At 42.5% G+C, this 27615-nt stretch overlaps 1 protein-coding gene across 3 annotated transcripts in view; it reads right to left on the reverse strand.

The window, feature by feature from the left end:
- Positions 1-27615, reverse strand: part of atp1a2a (ATPase Na+/K+ transporting subunit alpha 2a) — an 80835-nt gene that overhangs the window by 13996 nt on the left and 39224 nt on the right. For all 3 annotated transcript variants that reach the window (XR_016116444.1, XM_089008349.1, XM_089008350.1), the window contains exons 14-18: positions 20555-20730; positions 18748-18884; positions 15876-16026; positions 14462-14630; positions 12713-12867 (exon numbers count right to left, since the gene is read on the reverse strand). Coding sequence is in view for 2 of the 3 variants with exons in the window: in XM_089008349.1 (XP_088864475.1) it covers positions 12713-12867; positions 14462-14630; positions 15876-16026; positions 18748-18884; positions 20555-20730 (788 nt within the window). In the remaining variant the exon portion in view is untranslated. The remainder of the gene's footprint in view (positions 1-12712; positions 12868-14461; positions 14631-15875; positions 16027-18747; positions 18885-20554; positions 20731-27615) is intronic.

Genomic DNA, 27615 nt, shown 5'->3' on the forward strand with positions numbered 1-27615 from the left:
ATGAAAACATGCATAATTAATTTCCCATTGTATTTTCCTAAATATTTGAATTGTTACTATAAACAATGAAAAATATCACAAAAAAAAAATACGGATACATTAAATATTTTAATGTTCACTGTAACTGAATTAAAAAATACAATTGCAAACTCCATTATATATTTATTCATTTATTTTATGTAATCTGCAATTATAATAATAATAATAATAATAATTTTCTATTTTGAATGTGGCACACTGAATTCCATAATATAACCATGTGCTCAAAAAAAAAAAACATTTAAAACATTTTAAAAACAGTTGACGCCACAGTGCTCCTCCTCGGGATTTCAGTTAATGGCATTCAAAGAGTTAAAATACAGACAGAAAATAATACAGAAAACCATATTTACTGTACTTAAATACTGAACTATTTTCTTGAACATGTATGGTTGTGGGAAGAATTAAAAAAAAAATAAAAAGTTTAATAAAAAAAGATAATCAAGGAAAAGGTTTCTTGACCCGTCATCTGGACTGCTTCGAATGTGTCGTTTTGCTCCTCATCCGAAGAACTTTGTCAGCGAACTAAAGTTGTGCTGGTCACCATGGCCCTATATCCCTAATGGACAGAGGTGGTGTCAGAGATATGACAGTCAGACACCGTGGACAGAGACTCGGAACCAGAAAGATTGTCCCTACTGCCAGCAAACTGCCAGGAAACGCAGTCATCAATGACATACGTCTGAATTCTGCGCCCCTCTGCCAAGTTATTTATTGAGAGTACAGTGAGACCTCAGCTTACTAACAGCTTATCTTACGAACTTTTCGTCTTACGAACGGCAAATTTATGAAAATTAAACCTTGAAATACGCACTACTTTTCATGATACACACCCACCACGGCTGGTGGAGTAATTTTCGGCGGAAGAACACCAAAGCACACGACCTTTGGATCTGGCGAAGTGATCTTCGGCGGAAGCACACGACCGAACAGCACTCCAGCCGGGCCACCTTTCCACAACCCCTCTCATTGAATGCAGACGTCGATCGCCTCCTTGGAGCTTTTTGCTGATAATTTTACTATTATGGGACCGAATTGGAGACCTTAGGTGGTGTGCTGGAGAGCGCTCCCCCTGGGGACTCCCTTGTTCTGCTGGACGATTTCAATGCTCATGTGGGCAATGACAGTGAGACCTGGAAGGGCGTGATTGGGAGGAATGGCCCCCCCGATCAGAACAGGAGTGGTGTTTTGTTATTGGACTTCTGTGCTCAACACTGATTGTCTATAACAAACACTTTATTCAAACATAAGGGTATCCATATGTGCACGTGGCACTAGGACACCCTTGGTCGCAGTTCAATGATTTACTTTATAGTTGTATCATCGGATTTGCGGCCTCATGTTTTGGACACTCGAGTGAAGAGAGGGGCGGAGCTGTCAACTGATCACCACATGGTGGTGAGTAGGCTCCGTTGGTGGGGGAAGATGCCAGTCCGACCTGGAAGACCCAAACGTGTTGTGAGGGTTTGTTGGGAACGTCTGACAGAATCCCCTGTCAGAAGGAGTTTCAACTCCCACCTCCGGCAGAACTATACACATGTCCCGGGGGAGGTGGGGTACTCCGAATGGACCATGTTCCGTACCTCCCTTGCTGAGGCGGCAAATCAGAGTTGCGGCCGTAAGGTGGTTGGTGCCTGTCGTGGCGGCAATCCCCGTACTCGCTGGTGGACACCAGTAGTAAGGGATGCCGTAAAGCTGAAGGAGTCCTATCGGGCTTATATAGCCTGTGGGACTCCTGAGACAGCTGACACGTATCGACTAGCCAAGCGGAATGCAGCCTCGGTGGTCGCCGAGGCAAAGACACGGGCATGGGAAGAGTTCGGTGAGGCCATGGAAGCCGACTTCCGGACCGCTTCGAGGAAATTCTGGTCCACCATCCGGCGTCTCAGAAGGGGAAAGCAGTGCACCACTAACACTGTGTACAGTGAGAGTGGTGCGCTGCTGACTTCGACTCGAGACGTCGTGAACCGGTGGGCAGAGTACTTCGAAGACCTCCTCAACTCCACCAACACGCCTTCCTTGGAGGAAGCAGTGTCTGGGGACTCCAAGGTGGGCCCTTCGATCCTTGTGACTGAAGTCACCGAGGTGGTTAAAAAGCTCCTCGGTGGCAAGGCCCCGGGGGTGGATGAGATCCGACCGGAGTTCCTAAAGGCTCTGTATGTTGTGGGGCTGTCCTGGCTTACATGCCTCTGCAACATTGCGTGGTCATCGGGGAGAGTGCCTCTGGATTGGCAGACCGGGGTGGTGGTCCCCCTTTTTAAAAAGGGGGACCGGAGGGTGTGTTCCAACTACAGAGGGATCACACTCCTCAGCCTCCCTGGAAAGGTCTATTCAGGGGTCCTAGAGGGGCGGGTCCGTCGGAAAGTCGAGCCTCAGATTGAGGAGGAACAGTGTGGTTTTCGTCCCGGCCACGGAACAGTGGACCAGCTGTACACCCTTAGCAGGGTCCTCGAGGGCGCATGGGAATTCGCCCAACCACTCTACATGTGTTTTGTGGACTTGGAGAAAGCGTTTGACCGTGTCCCTCATGGAGTTCTGTGGAGGGTACTTCGGGAGTATGGGGTACAGGGGCTGCTGATACGGGCCGTTCGGTCCCTATATGACCGATGTCAGAGTCTGGTTCGCATTGCCTGCAGTAAGTCGGAATCGTTTCCAGTGAGGGTTGGGCTCCGCCAAGGCTGCCCTTTGTCACCGATTCTGTTCATAACCTTTATGGACAGAATTTCTAGGCGCAGCCGAAGCATTGAAGGTTTCCGTTTTGGTGGCCTCAGTATAGCATCTCTGCTTTTTGCAGATGATGTTGTACTGTTGGGGCCTTCAAGTGGAGCTCTCCAACTCTCGCTTGAGTGTTTCGCAGCCGAATGTGAAGCGGCTGGGATGAGAATCAGCACCTCCAAATCTGAGACAATGGTTCTCAGTCGGAAAAGGGTGGGGTGCCCTCTACGGGTCGGGGAGGAGATTTTGCCTCAAGTGGAGGAGTTTAAGTATCTGGGTGTCTTGTTCACGAGTGAGGGTGTAAGGGAGCGAGAGGTCGACAGGCGGATCAGTGCGGCGTCTGCCGTGATGCGGACTTTGTACCGATCTGTCGTGGTGAAGAAGGAGCTGAGCCAAAAAGCAAAGCTCTCAATCTACCGGTCGATCTACGTCCCAACCCTCATCTATAGTCACGAGCTATGGGTTGTGTCCGAAAGAACGATATCCCGGATGCAAGCGGCCGAAATGAGCTTTCTCCGTCGGGTGTCCGGGCTCTCCCTTAGAGATAAGGTGAGAAGCTCGGTCATCCGGGAGGGGCTCAAAGTCGAGCCGCTTCTCCTCCACATTGAGAGGAGCCAGATGAGGTGGCTCAGGCATCTGATTAGGATGCCCCCGGGATGCCTCCCTCGTGAGGTGTTCCGGGCATGCCCCACTGGCAGGAGACCCCGGGGACGACCCAGAACACACTGGAGAGACTATGTCTCCCAGCTGGCATGGGAACGCCTCGGGATCCGCCAGGAGGAGCTAGAAGAAGTGGCTGGGGAGAGGGAAGTCTGGGCTTCCCTACTGAAGCTGCTGCCCCCGCGGCCCGACCCCAGATAAGCGGCAGAAGATGGATGGATGGATGGATGGATGGATGGATGGATGGGACCGAAAAAAAACCCACCACAGGCTCGTGTTCAGCCCAAGAAGACACAAAATAAAATCACAGTCGCTGAGAAGGAGATAATTGAAAAACACGAACGAGGTGTGCGTTTGTGTGATTTAGTGGCCGAGCACGGCTATGCTAAGTCAACCATTGCTACAATTTTCCGGAACAGAGAAGCCATCAAAGGTGCGTCTGTTGCAAATGGTGTTTCCGTGCTCTCAAAGCAACGGTCTCGGGCAATCGAAGAAGTTGAAAAACTTCTGTTAATTTGGATTAACGAAAAGCAGCTATCCGGCGACAGCGTGAGTAAAGATATTTCATGCGAGAAAGCATGGCTAATTCACGCCGATAACGCCACGCGGCAACCTGGAAGTTCGGCACTGATTGAGGATTTTAAAGCTAGCAACGGATGGTTCGAGAACTTTAAGCGCTGTACTGGGATTCACTGCGTCACTCGTCATGGTGAAGCAGCCAGGTCTGACCATAAAGCGGTTGAAGCCTACAAGGCGTCATCCTCGAACTGGTCAATGAAGAAGGCTACATTCCTCAACAGGTATTTAATGCGGATGAAACCGGACTTTTCTGGAAAAAGATGATCGTAGGAGGAGGAGATTGCTGCAGCATCTAATGAGCGCATCAAAGAAATGTTGGCAAAGTGGAATGAATTGCAGGCTTTTATCGAACATTTCCATCAAGAAAAGACTGTGGCTATGAGAGTCATCAACATGATGAACAATACTGTGATGCCTCTGTTTCGTAAGACCTTACAAGTCAGAAAGCAACAGGTGTCAATTAAGAGGTTTTTAATCAGCAAAAATGATGAGGAGTCTCCAAAGAAGCAAAGAGAAGCCACCCCAGAGGTTAAGTTACCAACAGTCCTTATGAAAGGTGACTCTCCTTCCATAAGCCATCAACGACCATCAAAGAGGTACATAAAACTTTCTTTTACAGCAGTTTATTTCTTTAATTACAGTTCTCATGTAATGTGCCTCTCTTTCCAAACAGCAATTCCCTCTGACCTTTGACTTCCAACACCATTCCATCAAGCCATCAATGACCATCATAAAGGTAAATAAAACGACTTTATGTTATAGCACAGTTTATTTCTTTAATTACAGTCCTTATGGAATGTGACTCTCTTTCCAAACAGCAATTCCCTTTGACCTCGGACCTCCAACGCCATTCCATCAATGTCAAAGTCAAAAGTCAAAGTCAAGTCAAAGTCAGCTTTATTGTCAAATATGCTAATATGCATGACATACAGCGCAGATGAAATTACTGTCCTCTCCGACCTAGCATGCAAGGCACTTATGACTTTAACAAACATAATAAACATGAAAACACCAATTTGCCGCGAGAGGGGAGCCGCTGCATGTTCACGCGCCGCCATCTTGGGGGAAAAAACAAAAAAAACAAGCATCTTCACAGACCCGCTTTGTTCAGCGAGGCTGTGAAGATGCTGCCCATTACAGGCCATCACAAATGTAAATAAAGTGACTATTATACAGTGCAGTGTATTTCTTTCATTACAGTACAATAGCACATTTATTATACATAGAATAAGGTATGTTATGTGTAGTTTTAAGGCTTATTTAATTGAAAAGTATATTTTATGGAAACCCGGGAACGGATTATTCCCATTTTAATGGTTTCCTATGGGATTTTTTTTGGTGATACACACTTTTTGGCTTACACACTCTGTCTGGGAACCAATTAAGTTCGTAAGCCGAGGTCTCACTGTATATGTAAATTAAAGTGATACATTGGTAAAACAGTGTTCTTGATTAGAATACCACACCTCTGGACGTTCTGGGCACCACAGCTGTAAGCAATAAAACATTGTGTTTCCCATGAACTGATAACTTTGTAATCTGGCGCTTATGCAGGATGTTCAAGCCTTAAATAACTTTGGTGATAAATGAGTATCCCAAATCAAGGCCGGATCTCCTAGATGAAGCTGACAGTTTACCTGTGGCCATCTGCGCCTTGACTGTGGGTCTATTGTTTAGTTGGCCAGTAAAGCACGGCACTTATAAACGTGATAACTTCTTATTCTCCATCAGGCGGCCATGCCAGACCTCTGCTCTGATTGGTCCCTGCTCTAAGGTTGAGGGAGCAGTGGTCCACTCCCTGAAGCCAATTTGCTTACTTCTATTTGTCTATCCCTGACTTTGATTTCATCTCATTAGCTAATCTAATGGCCTCTCTACTCTGATTACCTCTATAGGTCTATCCCTGGCCCTGGATTCACCTCATTAGACAATCTGATTACCCCTAATGTTATATCCCTGGCCCTGGTTTACCTCATTAGCGTGACTAAACTGATGTGGTATCGGCCTAAGAAGTCTGTTGTAAGCACGGTCTAAATTAAACCTTAAACCACTTTGGCGATTTAGTGAAGGGTTTTGCTGTTTTTGTAAAAAAAGATAATGTCCAGCTACAAGCTTCATTCTGATATCTGATTTTATTTTTGTAATGATTTCACACCCCACGTTTTGAGAATCAGTTTCAAGGAAACAAAATAGTGGACCTAAAATTATTTTAGGTGGACTATTGTTTTGAAATGAATGACAACTGATTCCAATAACACTTGTAAATATGGGTTGTTGCAATATATCAAAATGCATTTCCTGATTCTGCACTATGTACAGTTTTTCTTATGGAACGGTTTTGCACATTTACATCTGCACAGTATACAGTTGACACTTTATTTTGTTATGCTTAGAATATCTTGTTTTCTATCCTTTCACCCCCACCCCTACCCCATCCCTTTTCAATTGCTGCTGTGGACTGCAAATTTCCCCATTGTGGGACGAATAAAGGTATTCTGATTCTGATTCTGAATTGTGCATAAGAGGGATGAAATTGAGGACTCAAGTTCATTAAGCAATTCAAACCGCGTCCCAAAAAAACAAATTGACAGATGGTGATTTCGTTGCATATTTGTGTTTTTTTCCCCTCAAATTGGAGTGCGGACCAGATTATACACTTTGATGATCATCTTGCCTGAGGAAGCTAAAAATAACATCAGATAGTGTTGCCTGTCACCGACGACGGCTCAGTTGGACCGTCGCATCCCCGCAGAGTTGAACAGAAATATGTTGACAAACTGCTAACAACCTCGCAGATGTGCCAAGTTGTTCTTTTTGCAGCTGACATGTTCTTACGCATACAGACTAAAGTCAGAATCCAAACGGAGACAATCATTGCCTCATTTATATTACCATGATTGTGTACAGTTCTGTACCCTCCTCACCCCCATTGTCTCAACAAATATCAGTGATGCTGCTTCTCTGAACAACCACCCCCCAAAGAAAAAAAGCCCACAAAAAAACTCCTCAAGCACCATGTGCAAACCAAAAAATACGTTTCACAACATGAATACAGTCACACAGACTCAACGATTTGTAGATTTTAATTAACCCCATGAGCTATTCTGAAGCATGCTCAGGTCCACCCATACAGTTATATATTTTTTCTTTTCATTGGATGATGCTATCATTCATTAAAATAATGACAAAACAATCAGAGTAATTTATGCTGACTGGCATAGATTGGCATATTTTTCTCTTTTTGCTGGTGTCTCAAAGTGAAAAGGTGACGCTTATTTACTCGTCCAATAAGACTCGATTCAACAAATATGTGTTCGCGTCGCTTCTTGTAATTCGTGGTAGATCATCCGTGCCTGCAATTCTTCAAAGCGGACGTCCAGCTGTTTCACACCGCAAGCAGTTCTCACCAGACATGGCAACGTCTTACTTTAAAAGCGAGCTGTTTATTTATTTTTATGTTCTTGTTTTCTTTTTAATGCAAAACACAATTTAGAAGCTTTTCAAACTTCTCTCCTGTCAGAACAGGACTTTGATCTGGAGACAGCCGAACAAATATTAATCAATAAGAACAAAATGTCATGCTGAGAGAAGCCAACAAGGTCACCTTTGACAAGCTGCCATATGATTACATGACCGCTGAGTTACTACTAGTAGTTTCTGGCATTTCAAAGTCATCAAATAAAATACTATAATACTGCCATGGATTAAAAAAGGGTACCGGTAATTCAAAGTATGATGCTTACTGATAGACTGCATCTATGTGAACGAACTCATTCACTGCCAGACGTGCAAAAATGTGTCCACACCAGTGCCAGGGTTTTTGTCATTGTCACTCGATATGAGCTAGAAATGAAGGTGGCTGTCCAAAATAATATGCAATACATACATATTGGTTCCTATAGCGCTTTAACAACAGCTGAAGCTGGAACAAAGCGCTAACATGGAAAAAAGGGAAATGTGGCCCCTTGTGGAAAGAAAAAAAACATTGCCAGAGGCCATGGGCAGCACTTTATCAGCACCCAAACAAGAAAAAACAAAACCCGAACAAATTTGGGAATTGCGCTCTGTCATATTTTCAATTCCCGAATACATTTGTGAGAGGCAGTAAATGAGTGAATATGCCAATTTTATTTTAATATTTGTATTTATCTGCCTCAAAAACAGTGTTTGCTCTTTTTTTTGGGGGGGTGGGGGTTTCAGAGAGATTGGTTTGTAACTAAATGGAATGATTTTTGTAGCTTTATAGATTAAACGGAACTAATAAAAATTAACATTTATGTTTTATAAAAAAATATTTTCGAAACAAACCCTTGGCCCTAAATAAATAGATTTGTTCAGACCTGGAATTTATCTGAATTGCTTCAAAACAAAATGTCAGACTTTCTGTTCAATTTCTGGAATGGGTTCTTGCGATTTTTCCAGTCATACTATTATAACAGCCATCACCAGAAAATGTCATCATGATCGGTTAAACTGGTGTAAGACATTTTTTTTCACTTTGTTTGCACTCCAGTGGGTTCGACTGATTCCAAACTGGCTACTTTAAACCATCGGCCAGTGCTCTCTCAAGCCTCTCCAGCTGGTCCAAAATGTTGCTGTGTGCCTCCTAACTGGAGCTCGTAAGAGGGAAAACCTATCTAAACCTAGAAGGGTAAGCTGAGAAAAAAAATCCTTGCAGACCTCTTTATGTCAATTGTAATAATTTCCTGAGCTCCTACTGCATTGATTGTTCTTGCCAAAGTTTTTTTTCCAGATCAGGCCCAAGTCTGGCTTCGCCTCACCCTCCATGTATTGCTTCTCAGTCACTCATAAAAGGTATGCATTCAGAAATCAAAGTCAACTGAAATCAATTTAAATGGACTAATTTCCTTTCACACGCTTACCTCCTGCTCCTCCCATTGCTAAAACATGGAATAAGTAACTTGTCAACATCATACACTAAATCAACTAGTCTGTACAACCCTAGCCATGAGCGCCATGCAGGCTTTTAAATGGTAAATCTAACGTGGCAGCCTAGGTTCAAGGGATCTAATGTGCCAGCGCTGAAATAATGCAAACCGTTGTCTCATTGGAATATGAGTGCCTTGAAGGTGTGTAATTTTTTTTGTATGAAATAAAAATATGCCTGTCAGCACGATAGATTAGCAGCAAGCTCTACACAACCCCCATTAGTTACAACAGGAAATAAGTGAGCACTTGACGCTCAGCTTCCCCATTTAAAACATTTCATTCATCCTTCATTGTGCTTCCTATGTTAACGTTGCCAAAGACCGTCGACAGTGACACGCCACGTGTCTGCGCGTCTTAAGCCGTCAACCAGCAAACAAAAGAGACACAAGAAGGTGTGAATCAAAGCGAAGTCACTGCCATTCATTAATCCGCAATTGATTCTGCCTCAGAGATGACAAACTTTTTTATTAAAAAGAGCGATTCACGTCTGGCAAACGGATTACACTTAAAGGACAACCGACACAATTTTTTTGTTTCCTAACTGACATCAGAAAAACGTTTTATAACATCTAAAATACCCAAAACACGCAGGCTGATATTTTTAGTGAAAGGCAAAACACCAATAAAAATGAGTTAAAGTGACCCAAAACTACTTTAAAATGCCGAGTTTCAGAGGGTCCCGCCCCCTTGTTCGTGACGTCACGCCAGGACGTCTTGCCTTGCTCGAGAATCAAAACAATGGTTTCAGATTCGGAGAAGATGCTTTCTTGTTACTCATCCAGTTATGAATATGATTCAAATAGTTCTGAAGAAGAAAGCATAAATGTTTGCAATTGATTAAAGAAATTCTCCAGTATCAATTCGAGCTGTCAGGACTCCAATGTAGCGTCCAAGAAAATGCACAAGATAGCGCCCAAGCTCCGTTGGATATGAGCTGATTAGTCTGCTGGGAATTTGTGTCAACTCGTATCAAATAGTAGTCTTAGTGCAACACACAACGATTCACCATCATGTTATTTGTGTTTTTCCTTCTAATTTCACCATCAACACGGATCAACACGAAGTTTTCAGACCAAACAAAGTACCCAAAATGCATTGTGTTTCGCTTTCTCAGTCAGGAGCGTTGCAGATGTGACGTCACGTCAGGCATTGTCATCAACTCGAAAACAAGACTTCCTGAATATTCAGCGCGAGTCTTAAAACTTAAAATTTAGCTATATGCCATGGAGTGTTTTAAAAATACGCTCAGTAGAAGTCATTTGAAGTGATTTTACAAATTATGGACACAACTTGTCCGGAGGTGTCGGTTGTCCTTAGAATGAATAAATTACGTTTTCTTTTTGCTGGATATGCCTGTCTTGTACTATGGATGAAATTCACCAAGTCGGCATTAATTAGTTTGTCTAAACAGCACTGGCTGATCATCGTGGTGACAATGATGGGTGGCCTGTTTGTCATTTGTCTTCCAAAAAAATCATCAGCATTAAAGTGCAACTAATCTGGTGATAAATTGTGTTTTAGGAGTCTTAAATACAATGCTCAAAAATTCATTCAGTAGTGCTTCCTTCAAATCCAGCAAAAAGTTAGGCCCTCAACTCTGTGTAATGCATAACAAAGCGATTATTATGCACTCAGTCACAACTTTTGGAAAGCTCAAAGAATTTATCCTTGGACTCAGCTTTCTCTGATCCATACAAAATTGGGTCCATGTGTACGATAACAAAACATAAAAAGTCACAAGGACCTATGTTTGGAGCTGAACAGGAAGTTGGCACTAGCTATTTTAGGCACATTCCATTCACTGCTACGATGGAATTCGCCCAAAGAAGCCCCACATGGAAGCAGTAACAATATTCTCAATGTGAAATTGTGTTTTGTTTTGCTTTTGTCCATATTAGTGTTGAATAATATAGACACGGGATAAGAGATCTACGTTTTGATAAACCAACTTCTTCCAATCGACTCATTACGCCACATGCACGCATATCCTGTGACTGTAAAATGTATCACCATCATTATTATTATTATTATTATTATTATTATTATTATTATTATTATTATTATTATTATAAGCATGCACTTGCACATGCACGTCATGATGAACAACAGCCCAAAAAAAAATTTAGTTCGCTGACGAAGTTTCTTGGATAAGAAGCGAAACGTCCGACATCTTCAAAGAAGTACAGATGACGGCTGAAGAAATCTTTTCATCGATGGACCACTCCTGTACGACTGAGAGCTTACACAGCCACTTGATGAATGAAACAGTAAAAAAGGACATGATTTGTGAAAATCACAAAGTCACATTTTAGTTGCCAGTGCTTTGCTTTTGTGTGTCGTCACATTGTTGCCTTCTATCTCATGCAGTAATTTTTCTAACTAACTGCGAATCAGGGTGTCCAATTGTCACCGATACCGGTTTCAAATCTTATGTAAAATATACAATCACAAGAAAAATGTACTAATTCTTCACAATTGTTAGGGTTTTTTTTTTTTCGGGTTATCCCTGCTTGCATTATAAATAGGTTCAACATGATTTTATTTGATGAAACCACAATTTCACGGTAAAATCAGAGCATTGTCATCAAATAGCGAGTAGTTTTACTTTATTTGAATGTTGCTTTACCAATGACCATTTTATGTTTGTGGGGCCTTTTATCGACCATTAATTTACTTTAAGTTGATAGAGTTACTTGTTTTTTAGCCACAAGCCAGTGTCTTATTGTGCCGATCCCAAGCCCGGATAAATACAGAGAGTTGTGTCAGGAAGGGCATCCGACGTAAAAGCTTGGCAAAAACAACATGCGAATCAAATCTCTGAAGATGGAGGACAACTGATTTGCTGTGGTGACCCCTTGAAGGGAAAAGCCGAAAGGAAAAGAAGACTGACTATCTTTCTGAGAGACCTGACCTGGAAGCATCCAACCTGTAGCCTTTTGTAGCCTGTTAACTATCGTAGCTCACGCAGACTGTTTTAAAATGCTTCTCTCTGCCATCCAGGATGCCAGTGGCATTGGTGAATTGTACACAAAACAAACTTTGACTGATGATGATAATAATAATAATAATTAATTATTATTATTATTATTATTATTATTATTATTATTATTATTATTATTATTATTATTATTATTATAAAATGATAACACTGATGATTAATAATAACATAATGATAACAATACCGATGATGATTAATAATAATAAGAAAAAAGAAGAACAATCACAATAATTATAATACTGATTTTAAAAATGATATCGCAACTGCAATTGCAGAATGCTAGCAACTTCCAGTGACACAGATCCCCACCACCGGAAGTTATAGGTGACCTACTTTAGTTTATTTTTTAATTTTGAAAGTAAGAGTGATTGGAACATTGAGGTGCAGTTTGCATCAACACAAAAAAAATATTACTGACATACACAGAGACAAACTTTTTTTTGTTAAACAACATACCCCTTTGCGATTGTCTTGGAACCAGTCTGCTAGCAACCTGTTGATTACAATCAACATAATGGCCTCCGCTAATCTAGACACGTTATAATTACAGTAGTTAAATGATTTCATAATGATTTTTCAGATGTTTAAACGTGTTTCTCTCCCTCTCTAATTATGTTCGTGCTTTGGATTGTTTTGCACATAAAATGTGCTGTACCAATAAGGTGTAATAAGATTGATGGTGGTTTTGAGGATTCGTCATGAAAGTGTGAAGTCCTGTTCTCCACTGCTTGCATGCTTCATTGTTATTCAGACGATATCACCGCCACTCACCACGTCCGTGCCCAGGTCGATGCAGAGCATGGTGACCGTTCCCAGCGGAAGGGGAATGTTAACGATGATAAAGAGCAGGAAAGGTGCGATCTGAGGGATGTTGCTGGTCAGCGTGTACGCGATGGACTTTTTCAGGTTGTCGAAGATGAGCCGCCCTGGAGTGATAAAGACATCAGTGTGGGATAACAAGTTACGCAATAACGTTGCGATTTTCTTTTTCCCAGTGTTAGAGACTGGAAGGAAATTGAAAATGCACAGCGTTTGACTCCAGAGTGAGTGACTTTATTAGGCGCCGCAGCCGCCACTTTAGATTAAACGCCAGTCTCCTGTGGAAAGCCTCAGCGCCCTTCTCCTTTCAAAAGCTCTTTATATTGTTGTTTGCATAAAGTCCCCTCTGTGTGCGAGCTCTGTGCTCATGCAACACATCCTTGCGCCATCTGGGATCTTTTTTTTTAATACACTTGAGAAGCGTTCTGCTCTTGTGACTTTCTGAAAACCTCTGATAGCTCACTCGGTTGGTATGTTTGCATGCTCAGTTTTGGGAACTAAAACTGCAATGTTTTATAACCCACACAGAATTTAATGTTGATACATACGTGAAACTGGTGTCAAAGGCTAGGCCGACACCCTATGATGCAGACTAAAATGCTTTGCAATTTACCATCTCCGAGCTGTTTCGAGCAAAGGGTCAAACTTTTTGAAACTGAGAGCTACGTCCTAGCTACTGATTAATGCGAAGAGCCAAGGAACAGTTTGATCCACACTTGTAAAATACCTTTGCTCAAATTACCATGAATTAGATCTTATGCATAATTTTCACATTCAACTGTGGCAAGATAAATATCAATATGCAACATTTGCAACAAAAAAATCACCACAACTCTTCACATTTAAAAGCCATCATGTTACTAGGAAACCACGATTTCCCATCACTGCTCAAAAATGTTCAGACCAGGCCAGGTGGCCATTCATGTGTTGATCACCTGGTCTCTTACATCTGTTTCACTCGTGGGCACAATTACCCAAGTTTATTGGGAGGAAGTCCAAACTATGAATTTTGATCAAAATGCCTGGTTGGAACTGAAATACCAATCACATTTCAGCCATACTTTGTTACCTGGGTCAGCTTCACAATCAGTTCTGCGGGCCCTGGAGCATAAAAATCAATGTTGATGAAACTGTTGCATTAACCAATTAGAGTTCGAGTTGGCAACACAAGGCCTGCTGGAAGGCACAGGAAACGTCAGATTTCGCAAACTATGATTGGCCAGTCATATGGTTGGCAAGTCATTAGTGAATCATAGTATCACTAGCCGCTAGTGATAAGAGCATGCGGGCCAGAGCTAGCACACTTTATTTGTAGGGAGCTGCAAAAGCAAATATATTGTGTTGATTTAATAGCGGTTTTATCAACCCACATTGGCCGAAGGGGGAGAAGAAATGGATTTTTGTTGCAGATATGTTGTTAAAGTTATTTTCCAGACAGACTTTTCAAGAATAGAGGGACATCATTAAGGTTGGACAGCTGCGTAGATAGCAAAAATAGCAAATAATATTGCTTTTTTTTTTTTTTTTTTTTTTTTTTTTTTTCAAAACGGTGGACTTCATGTCAAATGTTTTTGTATGTCAGACTTTTTCAGGGATCTTATCATGCCTGAGCTAAGCACCAAATTTGATTTTGAAGTGTGAAGGTTTTTTTAAAAGAAACCCATTCCCATGAGTCACTTCCTACACTTGCCTATCACTCACCCTCCTCCACACCGGTGACGATGGAGGCAAAGTTGTCATCCAGCAGGATCATGTCAGCCGCCTGCTTCGACACATCTGAACCTTCGATCCCCATGGCGACGCCAATGTCGGCTTTTTTCAGGGCTGGCGAGTCATTGACGCCATCACCCGTCACGGCTACAATGGCCCCCTGTGCGCCCCCAGATGGCAAAAAAGGTGCCAAGAAGAGTTAGATAAGTGGCATGACTTAAGCCCCCGCACTTTCCTCTTAATAATGTCTTTTCGAGAGAGTCTCGGGAGAGATTAAATGAGGAATGGAATTGAGTCGTAATCATTCAGTGGGCACGGTGAGAGGAAGTCCAGAGGGGAATTGGAGCTTGACCTCAAGTGTGGCCGTGCACAGACGCCACCGGCATAGATTAAAAACATCACACGTACACAATTATGTTCAATCAGCCATTCATTACTGCCAACACACACTCTCACAATAAAACGACAAGGCCCTAAAATAATAGTCCTACACACGTACGTACGCACGCATGCACGCACGCATGCACACACACACACACACACACACACACACACACACACACACACACACACACACACACACACACGCACACGCACACACGCACACACACACACACACACACACACACACACACACACACACACACGCACACACACACATACACTTACATTGAATGGTAACATTTGTGTGCAGCCACAGGCTTTGCAAAGACGACAAGATTCAGGCTCTTGAAAACATACGCAGTCTGATCCTTGTGAATATCTCATGTCGATCTATGTGGATCTTAAAATATATTCTCCATGAATATTTATGGCCAAGAACACATTTACACTCACATGGAGCCACACAAGCACAAAAAATACAAACACAAAAGCACACTTCATAATTACACGTGGGCATGAATATTAACATTCTTACCACACAAACCCACCCTTGCATAATATTCCTTAAAGACATATGCACAAGAATATTCCCACACAGTCCATAAGGACACATGAAGAAGAGCACTGACATATGTACACACACACACATTTGGGTTAAGCTCTGACACAAAACATGGTCTCAACAAGTACAAATAGACAGGAATACATACACACAAACATGCCCCCACATATTGAGACCTCAAGCAAAAATAAGGTTTCTTGAAGGACAAATAAGTACATATAATCAAGAAACACACACACACACACACACACGCACACACACACACACACACACACACACACGCACGCACACACACACACACACACACACACACACACACACACACACACACACACACACACACACACACACACACACACACACAGAGTCATGCACACTTCAGTCCGAATGTTTGAGTTTTTTTCTTCTGACATTGAACACATCCCGCACAGTTCTATGGATCTTTATGCTCACTCCCACCTGTCTCTGGCATCCCTCCACAATGATGAGCTTCTGCTGTGGCGAAGTGCGAGCGAACACAATCTCGGTGTGGTTCTTCAGCAAATCATCCAGGTAATCTGAGGACATCCGCTTCAGGTCTGAACCGTGAACCACACAGGCCTTGGCGTCCCTGTCAGGAGAAAACAAGGCAAAGAGATGAGATACACACGTAAAGCGAGGCAATTTTATTTTGAAGACTATGAATCCATTGTGTGGTAGTTCTTATGCAACATATGTTATTTTTCATTGATTGAGTTCCTGTCACTACATTCCGTTTCACGAGTCTTGACTTGTGACATTTCAGCCCATTCCACCAATCAAATCTAAAATTCGTCTGTGTAAGCTCTCAGTCGTACAGGAGTGGTCCATCGATGAGAAGGTTTCTTCAGTCGTCATCTGTGCAATTTTGAAGGTTTTGGACGTTTCGCCTCCTATCCAAGAGGCTTCGTCAGCGAACTAAAGTCTGACTGGTCGTGTCGGCCCTATTTATATATCCCTAATGTCCAGACATGGTGGCGCCGGACACAGCTATGATAGGTCCCTACTCTCAGGTTGGGGGGAGCAGAGAACCCCTCCCTGTGGCCCCAGTGATTGTTCCTACATTCCTGACTAACGACTGGCCTATTTCCCCCACTCCCACCGGTATCACCTCATCATCATTACGAATGTTGCCTAACCTGTTTTGCCTAAGCAAGCTATTGTATGAACGATCCAAATTGAACCTCACCCCACCAGACCGGTTTAAAGAAGGATTTTGTTGTTTTATAAGAATCGCTTCTTTTACCCCCCTTTCAAACCATCTATGTTCTTTCGCTAAGATTTTAACCTCATTGTTGTCAAATGAGTGGTTGCTAGCTTTTAGGTGCAAATGTACTGCTGATTGATGCCCACTTGTATTATCCCTGCGATGTTGATAAAGTCTTTTTTTGAGAATTTGTTGAGTCTTCCCAATGTACTGCTCTTTACAATTTTCATTCTTACATGTATGGAATAAACTACATTACTTTGTTTTTGGCAGGCCATCGATACATGGCGTGGCCTCTCCCGGGTATAATCTAAAATACATCTGTTTGTCTATATGTTTTCCTTTCTCTAACTTTTGGAGACAGTCTATCATTTCTTTCTTGTATCTATTAGAAGGGTCCCTTTTTAGTTGCTCATAAGTGTTAGAATCACTTATTCACCTATTTATTTTGTCTTCATAATCTAATGTGTTGAGAAGCACTGTGCATCTGCCCTTGTCTGCTGGTAAAATAGTAATATTTTTGTCTTTTTGTAGAGTAGTTAACGCCTTTCTCTCTTCTAATGTTATGTTGGACGGAGGAAGTTTGGCACTACTGAGAAGGGCTGATATTTTAATGCGCAGATCATCTGCCTCTGCATATGAAAGTTTGTTATTTTTAATAGCCGATTCAGCAGCTGTGATATAATCTATTGTATAGTTTTAGGAGTCACTGAGAAATTTAAACCTTTGGTTAGTACCGCCTTTTGAAAGGGGGATAAAAGAGGCGATTCTTATAAAACAACAAAATCCTTCTTTAAACCGGTCTGGTGGGGTGAGGTTCAATTTGGATCGTTCATACAATAGCCTGCTTAGGCAAAACAGGTTAGGCAACATTTGTAATGCTGATGAGGTGATACCGGTGGGAGTGGGGGAAATAGGCCAGTCGTTAGTCAGGAATGTAGGAACAATCAGTGGGGCCACAGGGAGGGGTTCTCTGCTCCCCCCAACCTGAGAGTAGGGGCCTATCATAGCTGTGTCCGGCGACCCCATGCCTGGACATTAGGGATATATAAATAGGGCCGATACGACCAGTCAGACTTTAGTTCGCTGACGAAGCCTCTTGGATAGGAGGCAAAACGTCCGAAACCTTCAAAATTGTACAGATGACGGCTGAAGAAACCTTCTCATCAAATCTAAAATTGCAGTTTCTCTGACGCATACCGTTTTTTGTTCCTTGCTACAGAAATTGCCGTGTGCCCTAATAAGGAGCAGGGGTAAAAGCAAACCTAAATGTTTGCAGAAAAGATCAATCTCGTGACGTTTCAAATATGGAAACACAAAATCGTAATTTCAAGGGAAAGTCAAGTAAAACATTTATCGATCCCCCCCCCCCCATTTTGGGGGGGGCGGGAATGTAGTGAAGGTCATGTCAGCATGTTAGCGGCTCAATTATATGTGGATAAATATGTTTTGTAAGATGGCTCCGTCCGTATCCTCAACTATACATATTTTTTTATTGTTGATCTAGTTGACATTTATTTATTTCACCCTTTCATGCATCCCGTAACCTGATAACATGATAAGGTGTCCAACATTGGGGGAAAATCTCTCACCCCCCCAAAAAAAAGAGGCACACAATGGCGACCTCCAGTGGCCAGTCCACTTCCACAGGCTGATAAATTCCTTATATGGAGCTTGGATGCCCTCTTCTGGTGGCTTTTGGGTGCAACACAGCTCTCAGACCAAACATGTACAGCAAAATACATTGACGTGTTGGAAGGACTGCTACAATGTGCCTTTTTTCGTTCAGGGGGCGGTCAGGGGTACGGACTCGTCACCAACTCAAAAGCAAGACTTCCTGAATATTCAAAGTGAGTCTTAAAACGTAAAATATAGCTATATGCGGTGGAATCTTATTAAAATACGCCCAGTAGAAGTCATTTGAAGCCATTTTACAAATTATGGACACAACTTGTCCGGAGATGTCGGTTGTCCTTTAAAGGGTAAAAGAAAAATGTTTCCATGTCAAAGCAAAAAAAAAAGGAATGAGTACATCAGCCGAACTGTGACAGTTATCTTGAAAGACTCCAAATACATCAATGGCTGTAACTAAAAAAAATAACATACCTGGGGTTCACTTGGCTGAGTGGGATGTTGAGGCGCTCGGCGATGTCCTCCATAGTCTCGTTTCCCTTAGAGATGATGCCCACCCCCTTGGCGATGGCCTTGGCCGTGATTGGGTGGTCGCCGGTGACCATGATCACCTGAGCTCACATCGTCGTCACAACATCATTCAACTTGACTCCATCACGTACAAATGATGCAGCATGATGCCTTCAGGGCCAATCGCTCAGTTCAATTGACAAGAATGGAGCTGTTATCAGCGTAAGTGATTTGTTGAGAAATGACTCATGAGTGGCCAAGTGGTTTAAACTGTTCTGTGAACAAACGGAGCGCTTCCATAAGAGCGTTGTGTCTGATTTATGTTGTTGGTTTGTGATCATTGAGATTTTTGTGAGGAGTTGGGAAATAGGCAGTGGGTAGATTTTAATGAGGAAAAAACAGCATGACTTGATGTCCACTGGGGTATTTTTTAGCTTCCTCTTTCTGGTTAAAGAATGACCCTAACCGTCGTTCTCAATGCTACGGATGAGGTTTTACAAAGATCTTAAGACTGTCCCAGTCAATAACCAGACCTGAAACCAATAGAGCATTGGTTCTTAACAGAGGGGCGAGAATACTCTGGGGGAAATGTCAAATTTTTCAGGGATAATTGTCAGGTAACCGAAAAAAAGTGACACATTCTGGAAATCTACAAGTCATTGTGTTAATTGGCATCATGCTAATTAAGACTAATAGCTGTGAAGTAAACCAATTATTATAATTATAATTGTATATAGATAGCTAGATAGATATAATTTGTATTTGTATGTATTATTTGTATTTTATGTAGTTTTAATTTATTTTTGTTACTGACATATTATGATTATGATATCAATATTGCTTTTCATCAATTCTGGAAGGGGGTGCGCGAACTGATTGGGAAATGGAATGGGGTGCGAACAAGGAAAAAGGTTAAGAACCATTGCAATAGAGGATGCATTTGTGCTCCTGAACGGAAAGCTGAGGATACAAAAGCACAGAAGCAAACAAGAAGCCTCTTTCAGGCTTTCGTGAAGGTCTGGGATAGCATTTCAAATGAAGAATGCAAAAGTCAGATGAAACCAAGTGTTTGCAGGCTTCACCATTATAAGGGTGATGCCACCCAATAGTAAATGTCATTTTCTTTCACTTCATTCAATAATTTCCACTGCCATGTTTTTGCTCTTTTGAAAAGTGGGTGGCTTCAAAAGAAAGATTGTCTGTCTCAAGTCATTGAGTGTGTCCAAATGTCAATAGCATGGAATAAAAGCTGGAATTCTCAAACATTGTCACATATTCACCTTTGATGTGAAACGCAAATGTTTTTGGTATAGATGGAAATAAATGACCTTTCCAAGGTGGCGCATTGTAATTTTTGGAGTATGACTGCGGTCTACTTCCTCCACAGGCAGTCATTCAAACAGATTGGCACGATAACGCGCCGACCGAGGCCTACAAAGTGTTGTCGAAGTAGAACGCCCCCAGAGGGTACCTGGTGACACGCTTCACTTTCATTTTCAGCAACATCACAACGAAAGCACTCAAACTGTGAGGAAAATCTTCGGTGCTGGAGGTTTAAATGCAACATGTGTCATCCATCCACATGTTTATTTGCATTCCGCATGCCACCAAATAATGAAAGGAATGCATCTATATGTATATTATATGTATATTATTTGACAGGTCGATAGTCTCAGGGGAACCCTTCAAGAGTTGATCACACTTCTCATTAGTATTTAAATGATACTACGGGAAAAAGCTTCCATTCCGACAGAAGACAAAAAACAATTACCTTGATGCCAGCCGAGCGGCATTTACCCACAGCGTCTGGTACGGAAGCGTGCGGCGGATCAATCATGGAGATAAGGCCCAGGAAGCAGAACTTCTCAGTGGGGAAGTTCACGTTGTCGCAGTCAAAGGCGAAACCTCGGGGGAACTGAGACGCCGGCAGGTCTGAGTGGCAGAAACCTGAGAAGAGCACAAAAAGAGACACCAAACGGTTGCTGGGATGGCAAATCCATCATAGATGGACAAAAAGTCACTTGCACCACAAGTAGTATTTTCAGTCTGCTGAATAAGTGCTTCTTGAAGTTTCCCAAAAAATATTCACTGCAAGTCTTAGTATGAGGTTTTATTCTTTTGTAGAAGAGAGGTATACTGTCTTCGTGTTGTTACATTATTTGTTATTTGGTTGTTTTTGTTCTTTTGACTTTTGTTTATGTAGACAGTAAGAAATATTGTGCTAAGTCTATTCTCCTTGTCTTTTCTATAATATCGTACAATAGCTATCTGACTGGCTGGCTAGCTATTAGCTATCTATTGGCTTGCTAGCTAGCTCTCTATCTATTTGTCTTACTATTCTATTTGAGTTACTTCCGGGTTGAATGACCGCTGGCACGTGTGACTGCCGCTGCTCACCCACAGAAAAACTTATCCTGTGACTATAAAGTGACCTTGAGAGTTTTGAAAGGTGCTTATAAATGAAATGTATTATTATTATTATTATTATTATTATTATTATTATTATTATTATTATTATTATTATTAAATGTACTTTTAATATCATTGTAAGGCACCATAACCTCAACACTCCTTTAATATGAAATAAACCCCAAAATGTACTCAAATAAATGGGATTAAATGCAAATGTGTGTAATTTAAAACTTAAACATAACTGAAACGGATTATGCTCATGATTCTTTCTCTCACCACTAGAGGGAGACAATGAACAAATGGTGGTACTTGTCCCTACACTGTGAAAAATTGACCGCAAATCTAAAAACAGTCACAAACTTGGAAAAACTAATTACAGTAAAGTCTCGTTATATCGATATCGGTTATAACGATAGTATTGCTTATTACGATACTATTTCTGTGACCGCAAGGAGAAAATTTACATGCCGCAGGATCGAATATATCGATAGTCCGGTTATATTGATATTTTTTCCGACTCCCGAGAATATCGATATAACGAGACTTTACTGTATATGTAAAGAAAAATAAAAGCACTAACATTTTCTACCCTTCATAAAATGTAAACAATTTGTATTTTTCAAATATTAGTGAAAAGTAACAAAATCATTCAATCATATCAGCATTTTATAGAAGCGATGTATTGTGAATATTTGAAAATATAATATCCCTTTTCACAAAAAAAAACCATCTGATCGAATCGAACGATTTGGATTTTAGATACATGTGTAACGGAGTTGTGCACGAAGATTATTAAATTATGACGGAAGTGACGCAACGGCGCACAGCGTGGCACGAAGTTCCGCTCATAGTTATCAGAACTACTTGGACGAGATTTATGGTGAGTCCCATTTCTCTAATGGTCTGGATTAACTCGCATTTTCATGACAAAACATCAACAAGACTCCACTGCCAGGGAAGCTCAAGCTCTGGTGTCTGCAGTTTGGACTTCTCCCTCGGGTAATGTGGCCACTCACGGTCTATGAGGTCTCACTCTCAACGGTGGAGAAGATGGAGCGAGCCATCACTAGATATGTGAAAAGATGGCTTGGTGTTCCACGCTGTCTGTCCAACATCAGCCTCTATGGCAAAGTAGTCTTTGAGCTTCCAATCACAAGCCTCACCGAAGAGTACAAGTGCTCTAAAGTGAGACTTCAGATGACCCTTACAGATTCCAGAGACCAGAAGATCAGTCAAGCTGCACCCCCCCTGTCAACTGGACGGAAATGGACGCCATCCATCGCGGTGCAGCAGGCCACCGCGGCCCTAAGGCACAGTGACATTGTGGGACACGTCCAGCTAGGAAGAGGGGGCTTTGGCCTTACAAACAAACCATCTTGGCGTAAGGCTTCTACATCAGAAAGAAGGAAAATGGTGATGGAAGAGCTGCCCCGCTAAGAGGAATCAGAAAGAACTGCGAAGGCTGTCTCTATTGCCAAGCGGGTACAATGGATGAGGTGGGAAGGCCTGGAGAAACGAAAGCTCAGCTGGAGGGATCTCTGGGAAATGGAGGCAAGCATTGTCACCTTCATCATCAGAGCTATCAATGATGTGCTCCCATCTCCAAAAAATCTCGACCAATGGTATGGCGAAGATCCAACCTGTGACCTCTGTCCAACTCCAGGAACTCTCACATACATCCTGACCAGTTGTATTATATTTTTTTACTAGTAGGAATGAACAATGTAGCCACAAGGGGGCACAAGCCAGTGTCTTATTGTGCCGGTCCCAAGCCCAGATAAATACATAGGGTTGTGTCAGGAAGGGCATCCAACGTAAAAAAAATGCCAAAACAAATATGCGAATCAAACCTCTGAATCGCATACCGGATCGGTCGAGGCCCGGGTTAACAACGGCTGCCAGTGGTACTGTTGACCCTCAGGGTGCCAGTGGAAAATGGACTAGTGTTGGTCGAAGAAGGAGAGGAGGGAGGTGTGCCAGGAGGAAAAGAGAGAAATGGAACGGCAAGGGTATAGAACTAAGAGTAGTAACTTTGAATGTAGGAACAATGACAGGTAAAGGCATAGAGCTGGTTTACATGATGCAGAGAAGGAAGGTAGACATAAAAGGAGCAAGGCTAGAAGCTTCAGGTCAGGGTTTAAGTTGTTCTATCATGGTGAAGACAGAAAGAGAAATGGAGTTGGGGTTATCTTAAAAGAGGAGTTTGTTAGGAATGTCTTAGAAGTAAAGAGAGTATCAGATAGAATGATGAGTCTGAAGCTAGAAATTGAAGGTGTGATGTTCAATGTTGTTTGTGGGTATGCCCCACAAGTAGGATGTGAGCTGGCGGAGAAGGAGGAATTTTGGTTGGACTGTTATGAAGTCATACAGAACATCCTGAGAAGTGAGATAGTTGTAATTGGTGGAGACTTCAATGGGCATGTTGGCGCAGGAAACAAAGATGATGAGGAGGTGATGGGCAGGTTTGGACTCCAGATGAGGAACGCTAAAGGACAGATGGTGGTTGACTTTGCTAAGAGAATGGAAATGGCTATTGTGAATATTTCTTTCAGAAGAGACAGGAACATAGGGTAGTGGAGGCAGAAGTACACAGGTAGACTACATTTTGTGTCAACGGTGCCATCTTAAGGAAATCAGTGACTGCAAAGTAGTGGTTGGTGAGAGTGTAGCCAGACAGCATAGGTTGGTGGTGTGTAGGATGACGCTGGCCGTGAGGAAGATGAAGAAACCAAAGGCTGAAGTGAGGACAAAATGGTGGAAGTTGAAAAAGGAAGAGTGTTGCATGACATTTAGGAAGGAGGTAAGACAAGCACTGGGTGGGCAAGAGGTCCTTCCAGATGACTGGCAAACTACACCAAACATAATCAGAGACACAGGTCGGAAAGTACTTGGTGTATCGAGTGGGAGAAAGGTAGATAAGGAGACTTGGTGGTGGAATGGGGAGGTGCAGGAGTGTATACAGAGAAAGAGGTTAGCAAAGAAGAAGTGGGACACTGAGAGGACGGACGAGAGTAGACAGCAGTACAAGGAGATGCAGCGCACGGTTAAAGTAAAGGTTGCAAAGGCCAAACAAGAGGCCTATGATGACTTGTATGCTCGACTGGACAGCAAGGAAGGTGAGACTGATCTTTACAGGCTGGCGAGACAGAGAGACAAAGATGGTAAGGACCTGCAGCAGGTTCGGGTAATTAAGGATAGAGATGGCAATGTATTAACAGGTGCCAGTAGTGTGATGGCAAGATGGAAAGAGTACTTTGAAGAATTGATGAATGAGGAAAATGAGCAGGAACAAAGAGTAGAAGACGTGACTGTTGTGGACCAAGACGTAGCAAACATTAGCAAGGATGAAGTGAGGACTGCGCTGAAGAGGATGAAGGGGGGAAAGGCACTCGGGCCTGATGATTTACCAATCGAGGTACGGAAGTGTCTTAGAGAGGTGGCGGTGGTGTTCCTGACTGGGTTATTCAACAAGATCTTAGATGGTGAACAGATGCCTGAAGAATGGAGACGAAACGTACTTGTGCCAATTTTTAAGAACAAAGGAGATGTGCAGAGTTGTACTAACTACAGAGGAATAAAGTTGATGAGCCATACAATGAAACTCTGGGAAAGACTAGTTGAAGCTAGACTAAGAGCAGAAGTGAACATTTGTGAGCAGCAGTATGGCTTCATGCCAAAAAAAGAGTACGACAGATGCAGTGTTTGCTTTAAGAATGCTGATAGAGAAGTACAGAGAAGGTTGGAAGGAATTGAATTGTGTCTTTGTAGATCTGGAGAAAGCGTACGACAGCGTGCCCAGAGAAGAGCTGTGGTATTGCATGAGGAAGTCTGGAGTGAGTAGTATGTCAGAGCGGTGCAAGACATGTATCATGACTGTAAGACAGTTGTGAGGTGTGCTGTCGGTGTGACGGAGGAATTTAAGGTGGATGTGACCTCCACCAGGGGTCAGCTCTGAGCCCCTTCTTATTTGCAGGCTGACAGACGATGTTAGACAAGAATCTCCTTGGACCATAATGTTTTCAGATGACATTGTGATCTGTAGCGAGAATGGGGAGCAGGTGGCGGAGAAACTAGAGATGTGGAGATATGCCCTGGACAGTAGAGGAATGAAGATCAGTCGCAGCAAGACGGAATATATGTGTGTGAAGGAGAGGGATCCAAGTGCAAGAGTAATGTTACAGGGAGAAGCGATAGAGAAGGTGGAGGTTTTTAAGTACTTGGGTTCAACTGTCCAGAGCAATGGAGAGTGTGGAAAAGAGGTGAAGAAGCGTGTCCAGGCAGGCTGGAGCAGCTGGAGAAAAATGTCAGGTGTGATGTGTGATAGAAGGGTTTCAGCTAGGATGAAAGGAAAAGTGTATAAAACAGTGGTAAGACCAGCCATGATGTTTGGACTGGAGACAGTGCCACTGAAGAAAAGACAGGAAGCAGAGCTGGAGGTAGCAGAGCTGAAGATGTTGAGGTTTTCTTTGGGAGTGACCAGGTTGGATAGGATCAGTAATGAGTACATTAGAGGGACAACTCATATTATAGGCTTTGGAGAGAAAGTCAGAGAGGCCAGACTGTGATTGTTTGGACATGTCCAGAGGAGAGAGAGTGACTATATCGGGAGAAGGATGCTGAATCTTGAACTGCCAGGCAGGATAACCGAGAGGAAGATCGAAGAGGAGGTTTATGGATGTGGTCAAAGAGGACATGAAGGTAGCTGGTTTGAGAGAAGAGGATGCACAAAAGATGGAGGATATTGATTCACTGTGGCGCCCCCTGATGGGAAAAGCCGAAAGGAAAAGAAGAAGAAGGAATGAATATTGAATTTAATTCCAATGTATATAAAATAAACATATGTAACGGAGTTGTGCACTTAGATTATTAAATTATGAAAGAAGTGACGCAACGGCGCACAGTGTGGCACCATGTCCCGCCCATAGTTTCCAGAACAATCTCGAGGAGATTCAGGGTGAGTCGCAATTTTCTGTTGGTCTCAATTAACACACATTTTCATGACAATATCTTATTTTGTTTCCCCTTTTGTACTGTCTAGTGTTATCTAATTAGTTCCCTTGTTCATTTCGAGTCCAGATTACTTTTTGTGTCATTATTAACTTCACGTTTTGTCGAGTGGAACTTTGGAGCACATGTGCTTCATAGTGCTTTTCTATTCCGCAGTTAATCACAAGACGAAACCCATGCGACTTCACCCATCCCTTCTGCCATACTGTGTTGCAGCATCGTGGAGATGAAGACAGTCACTGTTGTGACACCCGTCACACATGTATCATCAAGAGTATATGTGTTTTAAGTTAAACAAAATACCAAATTTACATTTCATTAATATAAATAATTGCTTTGCAAAGCCAGAACATTCGTAATCAAATATTGTTGAGAAAAGTATCGCGCAGTGGTCACCAAACTACGTCTTGCGGGCCGTATCCGGCCCACAGCACATTTGGCCCGGCCCCCTGAACAATACCAGAGATGCTATCAGATTTTTTTTCCTATTTGGCCTCCATAAAAATAAAAAAAATCCTTTTACAAGTCAAAGGTTGGTTTTCGGTCATTATCTGTTCCTATTTTAATCAGTGTAATCAATGTATGTTGCTTATAATCGTGATTGAACAATACAAACACGCCTGCTCACAATAGAACGCTAAAAGAGTTGGTCACAATGGGACGCGACACAAGAAAGTGACGTATGAGGAAGTGGAGGGGAGTCCGGTGGTACATTCAGGTGCGCTCAGTTTGGCGCTCTATTTGGTCCCAGGCCCGTTTTCTCTTGTAAACCTTTCTGTCAAAGAGAGAACGGAATAATGGCGAAAAGGTTAGGTAAGAGAAAAAAAATTATTCAGAATGCAGGGTATTTAACCTGCAGTGGACAAACGATTATTTTTATGTTCAATGCAAAGAAAAGGCTGTTTGTCTCATCTGTCAAGAGTGGTGGCGGTATTCAAAGAATACAATCTTCGCCGACACTATGAATCCTGTCACAAAGACAAGTATGATAGATTGCAAGGCCAAATACAAGCAGACAAAGTCTCAAAGCGAAAAGTGGACTACTATCTCAGCAGAATACATTTGTACGCCAAGCTCAGCTGAAGAAGGCACCCGTTCGGGCCAGCCTTCGGGTTGCTAAACTGAAAGCAAGCAGCGGTAAGCCTTTCACGGACGGAGAGTTTATTAAGAAATGTATGGATGCTGTCGCGGAGGAGTTGTGTCCCGAGAAGAAAGATGCATATATTGCCGTCGGTCTGTCGGCAAGTACAATCACCAGACGCGGTGAAGAAATCGGGATTAATGTATATGCCCAGCTGCAGCAGAAGACGAAATAATTTGACTTTTTTTCATTAGCACTGGATGAGAGCACGTACGTGCAAGACACAGCGCAACTGCTCATTTTTATTCGTAGAGTTAGCGCAAACTTTGAGA

Source organism: Hippocampus bargibanti, linkage group LG11 (genome assembly GCF_051943395.1).
Source record: "Hippocampus bargibanti isolate YZ-2025 linkage group LG11, ASM5194339v1, whole genome shotgun sequence".
Taxonomy (NCBI): domain Eukaryota; kingdom Metazoa; phylum Chordata; class Actinopteri; order Syngnathiformes; family Syngnathidae; genus Hippocampus; species Hippocampus bargibanti.